This window comes from Lycorma delicatula, chromosome 7 (assembly GCF_047948215.1).
Source record: "Lycorma delicatula isolate Av1 chromosome 7, ASM4794821v1, whole genome shotgun sequence".
Lineage (NCBI taxonomy): Eukaryota > Metazoa > Arthropoda > Insecta > Hemiptera > Fulgoridae > Lycorma > Lycorma delicatula.
The window spans coordinates 2916342-2929438 of NC_134461.1; the positions used below are offsets into that span (position 1 = coordinate 2916342).

The window sequence follows — 13097 nt, forward strand, 5'->3', positions numbered from 1 at the left end:
TTGGGTGCGGCCATTAAATAATCCTGGTGTACATCTTGAGAAGCAGATAAAATCAAGATGGTTATACTGCCGGCAGCGGCAAAGGCCCCAGGTGAAACGGCTCCTGGTGAGAGGTTAATTAACAACGCCGACTGTCACAGAAAGTAGCCGTGAAATTGTCTGGAAAAACCTACGCAGATCTTTTTCGAACAATTAAACAGTCTGTGACCAGAGAGGAGGCTGTTGAGGTTTTGTCATTAAGAAAAGGCAGCAACGATAAGCTGCCGATTTTCAAATCGACCTAAAAACGAGAGGCAGTCGAAGGACAATGATTCATTTGAAAGTTTTTGACAAGGACACGACGGAGGCCGAGGTGAGGGACGTAATCGCCCAGGTGGTATGGGATCAGGACGAGTTGAGAATCTCAATCCTCCCTGCCGCGTTCATAATTACAAGTTATAGGGTGGAAACGAAGCTAATACAAGCGATAATACGGGTAGGCTGGGTCCTCTGTCGGGTGCAGATCAGACCCGACACATTGTTTTCGGCGCTGGGAGGACGGACATACCTCCTCTCAGTGTAATGGACCGGTGTTAAAATTATAGTCGCTTCACTCACAAAAAGAGGACTTGCACTGAGCTCACAAAGTGATTAAAATGCGGTATAGTTGGCCATCGGACTGATAGTGGGGCCTGTAAGCGCCTAGGCGATGACGATCATGCAGCTCAATGCTAATCGAAGAGCTGTGGCGTAAGACTTCATCTGGAGAACGGGTCTAGATGAGGAAATTGATTTTCTAACCGTCGTCGAACCAAACATGAAGAGGGTGGCATCCCGCACAGGGGAGGTTGACCGGAATGCGGAAGCAGCTACCTTTAATGTCTACTCGGTACGGACATTTACGTGTCACAAGAGGAAACGAATTTGTGGCGGTGGAATTAACAGACGATATGCTGATTGCAGGCTACATCTCACCCGATTCGGGGATGGGACGTTTCCCGGAGTTTGTGAATGAACTGGAAGAGTGAATAAGACGCGAACGGAAGCCCGTTGTGTTGACGGGCGACTTTAACTTTAACTTCAGTTTACGAGCTTGGAGGCGATTTATCAACCGCAAGAGCTTATGTGATGGGAAACATGTTTGCGGCGGTCGGTCTTGTGTGCCATCCGGCCCTCGTCCCTACGTACATCGATAGGGGGAGAAGCTCAGTAGTGATGTGATGGCTTCGTCTGAAAGGATCGGACCGACGATTGTCGAATGGAAGGTGCGGCAGGAATAGTCGGGCACTGATCATACAGCCATCACGTTTACTGTGGAAAATGATCGTCCGGGATATGCGCGCTCGCCTCGCTGGAAGCCTAGTGAGCAGCAGACCGGAGTTGTAGCTAATAAGGTTTCGGGTACGTTTGATCGGAATAACCTATCGCAGTTCAAAGGTTTGTCGGAGATCTTAGGTGATCAACAGATATAGTTGAGAAGATGGCAGCTACACTCGCCTACAGGCAAAGATTACCGCGTGATACAAGTCGGATTGGCAGAATAGACGAAAGGCTGCAAGAGGCATATCGGACTGTAAGACACGCACTAACTGTCGCGATTAAAGAGGCTAAGACTAGGGCCGGGGATGACTTGATTGCCGGTTTGGATGCTGACCCGTGCGGGAGCGCATATAAACTGGTAATAGATTTGGGCGAACAGTCACCCTATCCAGTGAGAATGCACTTGGAGCTGTGGAGGAACTTTTTCCGGTGGCCGAGACCGATTGGCGTGAGCTTCAGGTGGAGCACAATTCAAGGTTCTTGATCGACGAACTGATGGGAGCGGTTATTAAACTACATCCCAACAAGAGCTCAGCCCGGATCAAGTTCCCGGTGTGATAAGAACGTTAGTGTCCAGACATCTATGGCTGGTTCTTGATGCATTTAACCAGACCTTGGAGGACACGCGATTTCCAGACTGCCGGAAGAAGTCTAGTATAGTCCTTATACCTAAAAAGAGTGGGGCGCAGCAGTATAGAGTTACCTATAGGCCTATCTGTTTACTTAATTTTTTCTGTTGGAAAATTATTTGAGCGGATGTTGGTCGATAGATTGTGGGCTGAAGTCAAGATGTGGGGGTGGGCTTTTCCCAAGCAATATGGGTTTGTGAGGGGATGTCCTTAGATAAGTTTTAAATTGGGTTTGAAATAGGGCTGGTGGCTCCTGTCATCGAAGGAGGGTCCCGCTCATGGTCCTCTTAGATGTCATTTGAAAGTCTACCTTGGCCGGTAATTAATGAGGTTTTAACTAAGGGGGACGTTAGCGGCAATCTGAAGGCAGTTGTGAATAGGTATTTACATGAGAGGAAGGCCAGTGTACAGCCGGATACATATATTTGGAAGGATTCCGCAGGGGTCGGTTCTTGGACCACTCCTGTGGAACCTAGCATTAGACCAAGTGTTGAGGCTGATGTCGAATTGGTAGCTTATGCTGACGACCTGGCTTTCCTGGTCGCCGGCAAAACCGAGCAACAGGTTGAGGATTGATTTGCATGGCATTTCACCCCCCACCACCCCATTCGGTCGCCTTAAAGCATAAGACCGAATGTCTGTGCCACAAATGGCTACTGGACCTCGAATTAGTTTAGCGACCGATGTCCTAAGTAGAGCTAACCTAATTGCGTTAGCGAACTGAGCATGGTGCCACACATCACTTGCTTCGTGTCCCACGGCTCACTTGTCATATATTCTAAAATGGGTAGGCGCACCCCGTCATCTACAAAAATATATATGACATTCAATAAATTAAATTTATCACGTCACGAGAGCAATTCGCTGCCACGCCTAGGTCGCTGAATGCCAGCAAGTACCTGTGAACCAATATTAAAGCGCTTGGAGCTTTAAATGGCTGATCGACAGCCATAACTCTCAGGTGGCTTCCCACAGCAGTGAGGTAGGAGTCTTTCCCTTAAGCAAACTATTGATGCCGGTTGAACAAAGCAACGGCATCTAGAAACTCCCACACGGTCCAACAATACGGCTCACGCCACATTGACTCACCGTTTATGAGTGGTCAATTTTCCCATTGACCTCAAGTTCCAGCCCCCCCAAGAGCTGGGCAGTCGAACATCATATGTTCGTTCGACTGGACCTCCCCGCAGACCCATAGCTAATCAGCTGCCAGGCGGAACGGAAACAAATATTGGTTCAAGTTCGCATGGTTGGAGAGCACCTGGCCACCCGTTGCCCTTAAAAACTTAGGAGAGGCATACCATCCCCCAAGTCCTATCTATATAAATCTATACAAGGACCTTCCCTTTAGTTGTGGTGCGCCATTCTTGCTGCTATGCATCCACCGCGAGGCTGTAAAGCCTCCTCAGGCAGGAGATGGGCAACTGAACGAAATTTAGAACCGGTGCATTGTGATCACCGTTTCGCTCCGGTACTGGCCCGGCTCGAAGCTGCATCCCAAATACCTCGGCCTCCCGACCTCTTTGCAACTTCCACATGGCTGCCCAAACTTTCACCACTAAATCGATTCGGAGAGCCTTTCCCAATACGATGGTAGCCTTGTAGTAGGTTGTTTTAAAAACACCAGTGCATGCTATTAATGCTCTGCGCTGGCACTCCTTAAATTCTGAATAAGTGCTCTATTTCTGTCCAACCTATGCACCCAAACGGACGCAGCATAAGAGGCCATACTTTCAAAGACACCTCGCTGCACCAAGTACAAATGTCGGCCCGACAGCCCGTAATACTTCCGAGCAATCCTCCTAAGCTTGTGCATCACAGAGACGGCGTCCACTGTTACTTGCCTAATGTGGTTGCTAAACAGCAACTTCTCATCAAACAAAACACCTAGGTACTTATGAACTCTAACTTGGCTGATCACACAGCCTTTATACTTAATTTGTGGGTTACGACTGTACAATAATTTGTCTGTACCCTTGAGAAGCATAACTTCATCTTGGGCACAGAAATCTGTGCCTGTCCAGAAATTTTGCATGTCCATCCAGCCCTCCGTGCTTGACAAAGCCGCCTGCGCTCAGTCTTCTAGCTGTGTTCGTGAATTACCATGAACTAAGAGGTCATCTGTCAAGCTAATTTGCATTCATATAAAAAAACCAGTAAAAGTTGTTGAGGATGCAGCATAGACAAAATAAAGGGTTAGCTGGGTGAGAGAGACTTGCATATTGCGCCTAGTAAGTCATCAACAATCGCATTTATTGGAAGAAGGCGAATCCAGGATATTCGAGTACGCACAGGTGATCTCCAAGTCTAGGTGTGTCAAATACTTGGGCGTGTGGTTGGAGGCCAATAGATTGTTAAATGTTCACTTAAATAAAGTCATTGAACGTGTGGAACTGGCAATCAATCAATTAGGCCGGCTAATGAGTAAAAACAGAAGTGCGCGTTCGTCAAGGAGAAGATTTATAATGTTGGTTGCCACATTACATATTATGCGGTGCCAGCATGGGTGGAGGAATTTGATATCAACAGGATAACAGGATTATAGTCAGGGTTTGGAGTTACAACGTAGAGCTGCTATCAGCATAGTGTCATCCTACAAACCCGTACCGAAAAACACAACTGAAGTTATATCAGGGATCCAACCTGTTGAACTTTGGGCACTAATGCTATAGAGGATACAATGGAATGCCAAGGATCAAGGCTGTATTGGTTCAACTGGCATTTCTCCTACCACTGCCCTAGAGCATAAGACCGAATGTCCGTGCCAGAAACAGCTAATATGCCTCAACACGGTTTAGCAACAAATATCCTATAGTTTCTAGAGTTGTACCTAACTGCATGAGTGGAATAAGCGTAGTACCCTACACCACTGGCTTGCATGTCTCACCGCTCACTTGTCATAAATTACTAAAATGGGTAGGCGTACCCCGCCTACATACTAAAAAAACTTGTCAATAACCAAAATGATTCCATCAAAGACACCAATTCGCTTGATGCCAGCAAGTACTGTCCACCATTTTACAGCATTTGGAGCTATATTTGGCCGATGGCCAGCCATTTCTTGAAGGTAGCTAACTACAGCAAGCGATAAGAGTCATATATCCAACTACTGATACCGTTTCCCTTTAAGGGGAGCGCATAACCACAGTTCTACATAGCTATATGAAAAAAAAAACACATTGTTGGCTGCCATTTTGGATTGAGCGATCATAATTTAGTTTTAATTTTATCATTTTCCTTGTTTCATCGAGCTCTTTTAAGATTAATATCAAATGACCAAAGGTCCCACTTGAAATTTTTGAGTTGCTCTATACACCCTGCCATCTAAAAATAAAAAAAGTGAAATATACATTTATTGAAGCAGCCCCTTGGTACAAGGACAAATACTACAAGCCACATCCAATTATCTTAGTTATAAAAAAGGTAGAGAGGGGTGTAAGTTACTTTTCAGCCACCTGGGGTGTGTATGTGTATATAAATACAGAATGAATCAAAACACAGCAATCTCTCAGGTGTGTTGTTATCAGCACCAAGCTTAAAAAGATTAACCCCTTAATTGTTATTAAACATTTAATTATTTATAAAAATAATTTTTTTATTTACTTACTGTTGTTTTTCTTTTTCTCCATATGAGATTTCTTCAGTAGAATGTATGAACATATACATGGGAATTCATTACAAATGTTGTTAAAAATTATACATAGGTTACTGGTAATACAGAACTCATTTTTATATTTGGTCGCTAATATTTTTAAATGTTCCATATGTTATACAAAAACAGATACTTGCAAAAGCACAAAATTTAAGAGAAAAAATGCTATAAGTAATGAGAAAATTAATTTTATATTTTGGTGGTAGAACTATTTATTAACATGTAATATTTATCTTTAAATTATTCAATTTGAATAATATATTTGATTTATATTATGTTTACTCATTTAATGTTATTTTCATCAAATTTTGTTATGTTTATACACGGTGTTGAGATGTTGATTTTTATGTGCTATGAATAAACTTTGCAAATTATATTAACATCTTATATGTTTGTCTTATTTACACGAGGGAATTTGTGAAATTTGATTCTTTTGTTGTATATAATGTTTATATGAGTTCTGTGTATCTGTGGGTAAAAATGTAGTGTTTGTCCAAGGTAGTAGTATTTGGTAGATGAAATTACTGTAGTTAAAATTGTTAATTTAAAAAAATCGTTATCAAATATATCGCTAGAATGCTGTGTTTTACAGTTTGTTACGTTAATATTCTATATGATCTTGCATTTTATTTACCATTTTGGAAATGACATGGTGTGTTAAAATTGTGTACAATCAATGTATATTGTGTTATCTATTTCCTGTTAGATTTTCTGTATTTTATCATAGCATGTTGTATATAGGTTTGAATGTATGACTAATCGGTACTAATGATTTTTTAGTCATTGGCTACACAGTGTTGAGTAAAACATCCCAATTCTATAAAATATTTTAATGTTTTAAAGTTTACTTCAATCTACAGACTTAAAAATTTTAATAAATAATATTAATCACAGAAAGAATAGTTTTGTCTTTATTACAGGAACAGGAAATCTATGTAATACTTAGTTCAAAAATTAACAACTTGTTTCACGAGCCAAAAATTTACCCTAAGCGTTATTGTGTTTTATGAAATATATTTTCATATTATTAATAATTACAAAATAAGGAAGGTCATAAGATGATCGTATTAACTTTGCAACGAGGGAAGAATAAAAATATGGGATTAAGTTCAGCAACATTGATGTTAGGTTTTTTCATAATTATTGCATATGGATCATTTACACCAACAATTAAAAGAATATTTACTACTTATTCCTAAATAATTTTATGAACTAAAGTTAATTTCAGTAAAACAATTGTTTTCAGAATTTAAATTTTGATTTCTAGCATATAGGACAAAACTTAAACAATACTTCACTGACAACAGTGAACATACAGACTCAAATTATTTATGAAACAGGTACAGATACAAAAGTTCTCTGTAACTGTTCATCTGCTAAATATTATAATTATTATTAAAAAATAAATATCACTACATACCTCTGTTTCATGCTCTTAATTTTATTAAAAAAAAGCCTGTTTTAATTAGTCAAACAGTATTAATAGCATTCATATTCATCCTCATAATACTTTAATTAATATTGCTGAAATAGCCAGTACAGCATACGCATCACATCTACACACTATAAACTAATTGTAATAATTATCAACGTCATCTAAATTATCTAAAATATTAATAAAACTGAAATGAATCCACAAATTGTACAATAATATTGGATAATTTTAAATTGATTCTACAACTGATAACACATACATATAAAATTTATAAAAATATGTCTTAAAATTGAAATCTTTTTCTGTATCCTGTGTTTTATGGGAAAAGCACTGGCCATGAATGAAAAAAATCTGTAGTGAACACCACACGACTTCCTTGTATGCTTACTAACTTATATATTTTTAAAAGTACATAAAATTTTATTTCACTAATAACTTTTTTAAATAATTTTTTTTTTCATTTTCTTTTTTTTCTTTTAATGTTATTGAATTATTATTTACTGTAAAAAATTTTTTACAGTCAGTGGTTAACTATTAACAAATCAATTTATTTAAATTAAAAAAAAAGGAATGAAGTTGGATTCAAGCCAATGTGCCTTCCCCTTGTAAGATCAAATTTGATTAATTAAAATTTGATTTGTCTATAACTGGAACCGATGAAAATAAGTACCCCTTATGATACATGTTGAAAAGCTCTCAGTGAGGGCTTATTACTGCAGAAAAAGTTCAATACCAAATTTTTTGGATATTGGGCTTTTTTGGACAAGTCGATTGCAATCAAATGGGGAAGTGCACAACTAGATGTTACAACAGTCCTAAATCCAAAATTTTAACATTCTATGGCTAATGATTTTTGATTTATGTGAGTTACATACATACATACATATGTACATTCGGACATCATGCCAAAACTAGTCAAAATGGATTCAGAAATGGTCAAAATGGTTATTTCCGTTGAAATCTGAAAACTGAGATTTTTTGTGATTACAATAGTTCCTTTACTTCGTACAAGAAAGTAAAAATGTTGTTGGTCAGATATTGTAGAGATGACAGGTTTTCAATGAATAGATTTCTTTCAGATCAAAATAAAACTTGGTTAATAATAATAGGACTGAAGGCACAATTATTACCAAAGTGTCAAATATTTGGAATTTTATTTGGATCTTACCACTCTGTCAAACAGAATTTTAATGTGTTGAATCAAATATAAATGGTAATTTTTTTAATAAATTTATTGATTAATAATATACACAACTCGCATCTTCATCATTTCTCTATATTGCATGTCCTGCACGATCTACACACTTTTGCCAATAATTTGGAAGCTTGAATATTTCTTGTTCATAAAAAATGTGAACGAGTTGTCAACCTACTGTACATGTGTCCTAATCATTCCTCTACAAGTGATTCTTTCAATTGTGCGCAAATAAAAAATAAGTCACAGAGAGACAAATCTGGATTGTAGGGTGGGTGGACAAGGGTTTTCGTTAATTTATCCCTTGTCAAAATCGCGGTGTGTGGCCTGGCATTGTCATGGAGAAGGATGGCATCTTTAATGAGCATATCCCATCTTTTGTTGACTTTAGCAGTTGACAATAATAAACTGCATTCACCATTCACTGATTGTGGAGAAAATCAATGAGTAAAACTCCCCTTGAGTAAAAAAAATCATTGCAAGAACTTTCCTGGCTGACAGATGGGTTTTGGCCTTCACTAGGCAGCCCTCATCCTTCCTTCACCACTCCTTACTCGCCATTTTTGACTCCAGAGTGAAAAGACCCGTGTCTCATATCGCCTCAAAAAATGGTCCCCTTCTTGCCGAAATCGATGCCCCCCCCTTCTTGCTCACTCATGGCTGCACTGATGACAGAACACAGCGGAAGAGCTAACCAAGCTGGTTCTCCCTCTCTAACACATTGAACATTAACCTCCCCTTATCTGCCATCCACTCAGAACTGCTTGCTGCTTAGAATAGGAAAATTACTGTTTAAATCTGATTCACCATCTTTATAAATTTGTTTTCTGTTGAGTTCTCCTATATAATAAATGGATTTAAAATTAGTTTTTTTAAGGCAACCAAGCAGAAATGTAATTAAAAAAAAAAAAAGAAACTTTTCAAGAAGTATCATACCAGTACTACATAAAAGAAGCAGTACAGAGCATGTAAATTGGCCCAAGCAAAATGTAAAAACATAAACTTAGATAAAATATTAACTCAAACAATTACTGATAAAATGAATAAATATAAAAACAAAAATATGTTTAAAGGAAATAAGCAGAGATGCATAGCGTATGAATAAATTTTGTTAAAATAAATTATAACTATTACTAGTACTACTACTTCACTATGAGGGGATACCCAAAAATAACTGAAATATTTCTTTTTAAATTATGTATTTGTGTTATACAAAAAACCTTTAATCCCCTTCAAAATACAGCTAATACTCTGTCACAACTAATACATTTGTCCAATCGCTTTTTATTTCACTAAAAACAATTTTTAAATTCATCTGTAGCGATGCCTGACAGCACCTTCCTTGTATTTTTTTCACCTCATCTATATAAGCAAAAACGCATATCATTCAGGTCCCTCTTCATTTGTGGGCACAAAAAATCACACATAGCTAAATCAAGCGATGGTAGTGGAACAAGTGAGCACACTGTATTTTGTTAAAAATTGGTGCAGTGAGAGTGCTGTGTGATAAGTACATTGTGACGGTGGAAAAACTGTCACTTGTTTGCCACAAACTGTTGCATAATCATCTCAGAACCTCCAAGTAATCCCTGGTTAACGGTACGACCAAGCGGAACAATTCCAAATGCAACACTCATTTCATACTGAAAAAAATGAGCAATTCTTGATGTTTGACTTCACTTGAAAATGCTTTTTTTGGGCGAGGCAAAATTGCAGTCTTTCATACTGGCTCTACTGTTGTTTGGTTTCGAGGAGTTGTAACCATAGCACCGTTCTTCATCACCAGTAATGATCTTGGAAAAGAAATCCAGGTTGGTTTGGGACTGTTCTTTCCAAACGACCCTCTTTTGGGTCATTGCTGAGCAGTCAGGTGCCAAAAATTGATCAGAAACTTCTACTAACTGTAGAAAAAAAAGGGTTACTTTGTTTCCTTTTTTTAAGTAACTACAGCCTAAGCGCTCGATTATAGCCATGATTAGAAATGGATTTTTGTATCGTATGAAAAATGCCATACCTGACTAAGATTCAAAGCCAGGACCTAATCAGGTTATAAGCAGAGATGTTATAAGCACTTCACCCTGAAGGTCGGCAGAGTGGGAATACAAAAAAACATCTACAAGAATCATTCATAATGCAAAGATGCATAATAATGAAATACAAGATTATTCATAATAAAGTAAAATATAGTGCATCATATTATCAAAAATTAAATACTTTATAAAATAAAATTAAGCGGTAGTTATTTTCATTTGTAAATAATATGGTCCTAACAGTTTGTTATAATGACTGTATGATGGTAATAAGTGTATAATGTTGAAAAGACAGTAATAGATTCTTGTGCCTAAAGTTTATTTTAACATGTGAAAAATTATATTTTTAAAATTGTTAGCAATACTCTGATTTCATTTGCAGCAGACTTAAGCAAAATGTCATTAGCACGAGTTGTTTATTTTATTTATTTTACACAATATAAAAAAGAAGCACGTAACAAAAAGAAAAAACAACTGTAGACGCAACAGAATTGTAGTGAAACAGAATGTAGTATTTTACTAGTGAAAGCAAAATCCACTTGTAGCTGCATGACCTTGATTTTTTATTTATCGATGTATAAAAATTCATACAAATAAAATGCCTGATTTCTTCTATACTGGGCTCTTGATTTCTATATTGGGTTTGAAAGGTTTACCTGACCTCACTGCATATTAAATTTGTTTGAAACAAAACATGGGATATTACTCCATCACTAAAAAACTAGCAAAATAATTTATATGGAGTTAGAGACACCGTTTCTTGTACATGATCAGCAACTACAGATTTTTTTTAAATTCTGGTATAGGATCCACTCTTTGCATCCCAAATCATGAGATGTGAAAATACTGGTGTATCAGAGGATTTTATTTAGTGTATTAGAGGATTTTATTTTGTCGATACAACAATCCTGCAATTTAGATTCTAAATTACTAAAAATACTTCCAGTCTGAAGGTATTCATCATTCAAAAATCTTTTAAAATTTATCCTTCATTCACATACCACTCAGCCATTTTGAAAACAAGCAGGTTTAGTCTGAAAGGGACACTGGTTACAAATAGAATAGTTTATAAACAAATAGAATACTCAGTGAAACATAACAAAACAAATCAAAAAAAGCACAACTGGCTACAAAGAGGTTGGAATACAAAAAAACAAAGAAAAATATTACATATCTAACAACCATTAACAAAAGAATTCATTACTATTGCTCTCAATGTCAATCTCTGAACTAATTTGGTGGTTACATTCTGTAGCTGATGCCCTCAATGTGAAATACAAGGAGGTATAGAATGGTTGTAGCGTATAACCCACCAGTGCCCAACTAACATTAAAAAAAAAAAACTTTAAAAAAAAGGGCAGGATACCATAGCCCTTCACACAGTTAAAATTATTTGAAAGGCTTATCGGTAATGTATTTTTTCATTCTTACAGTTTCTCAAGTGTTGATCTTGAATTTATAGTAAAGTTACGCAAGTTCACAGAACCGTTACTTAAAAGTTTTTATATTATCTTTAATTTTTAATGAGCATTTTTTTTTTTAAATTTTTATAGAAAATTTAATTCTTGTTACCAATAAATACGATTATTGATTTTTCTGTATAATTATTATGATGCATTCCGTTCTAACTTTTATAGTCGGTCAATGAATAACAATTGCACAGTATTTCAAACTTGAGAAATCGTGTCAATAATCAGTCAGTACACTCTAGGTCGATTCAAAAATAAGTACGCTTACTCAATAAAATAAGCATAATTAATAACCAATATATAAACGTTTATTGTTATGTATCATTTTTACAATTATCAGTACTAACATTAACACAATCATCATCAATATTCCAATTATCATCATCATCATCACCCCATCCCTCGATTTCATTCATGACTGTATCTTGATCATTTATTTCAAATTTACTGCTGCTTCTGTTAGAATTTGTATTTACTGTTGACGATAAAGATAACATATCATCAATGTTATGTTTACTACAAGATACAATGACAGGTTCCATGTCCTGAAAATAATCAACCTCTTTCACTAAATTATTGACGAAGCTAGAAGAATTACTTGTTTTATTTAATTCTGCTTGTTTATTACCGTTATTTGTTTTACTAATTTTAATATCAAGAGTGGTTATATCCGGTAAAGAATTTTTATGATTATCTCTAATTTTACTGGGAATACTTAACATTTCGTTATCAGAACTCGATATCTTTTTACTGGCACAATCTTCATTATTTAAAGCACCTTTAATGACATGCGCTTGATCTTGCTGAATTTCTCTTTCATCTGAACGATTAATATGTGCACCTCCATCCTTATCATTATGAGACATATCTTCAGCCTAAAGTTTATAAATAACAGAATTAATTTATGATACACAATACTATATGAGAACTAAAAAAAATAAAATAAATAAATAAATCCAAAATACATATAATAAAATTTATAACTTAAAGATCAATAAATTTATAAATAAATTTGACAGAGAACATTTTATAATAAAAATAAAATTGGCAAAATTTATTTGATATATTCAGGACAAAAACTATTACAAAATTTTAAATACTAAAAGTATTTAAAATGTTTGTTGGTTGTTAATCCCTGATTAACTAACAATTGTTAATTAATCAGGGATGATTAAAAGGCTTTAACACATATATTGTTTAGACAATAGTTTTGTGGCATTATGTAATGCCATCTTAGTGCATTATTAGCATTTACTGGCAACTTGCATTCAGTTTTCCATTTGTTCATGAGGAAGATATTTTGGGACAAATTCTACTGTTACGCACTGCATCCTGAAAGTTCTATTAAAATCAATTTTACAGAGCCAAATGAAATTCCTACTTCATCA

General features: G+C 36.3%; 1 protein-coding gene across 2 annotated transcripts in view; it reads right to left on the minus strand.

The window, feature by feature from the left end:
* Positions 1 to 11995: 11995 nt before the first annotated feature.
* The window catches only part of LOC142327433 (protein-associating with the carboxyl-terminal domain of ezrin), a 77603-nt gene continuing 76501 nt past the window's right edge, over positions 11996 to 13097 (minus strand). For both annotated transcript variants that reach the window (XM_075370507.1, XM_075370508.1), the window contains one exon: positions 11996 to 12584. In XM_075370507.1, coding sequence (XP_075226622.1) covers positions 12024 to 12584 — 561 coding nt within the window. In that variant the 3' untranslated portion in view covers positions 11996 to 12023. The remainder of the gene's footprint in view (positions 12585 to 13097) is intronic.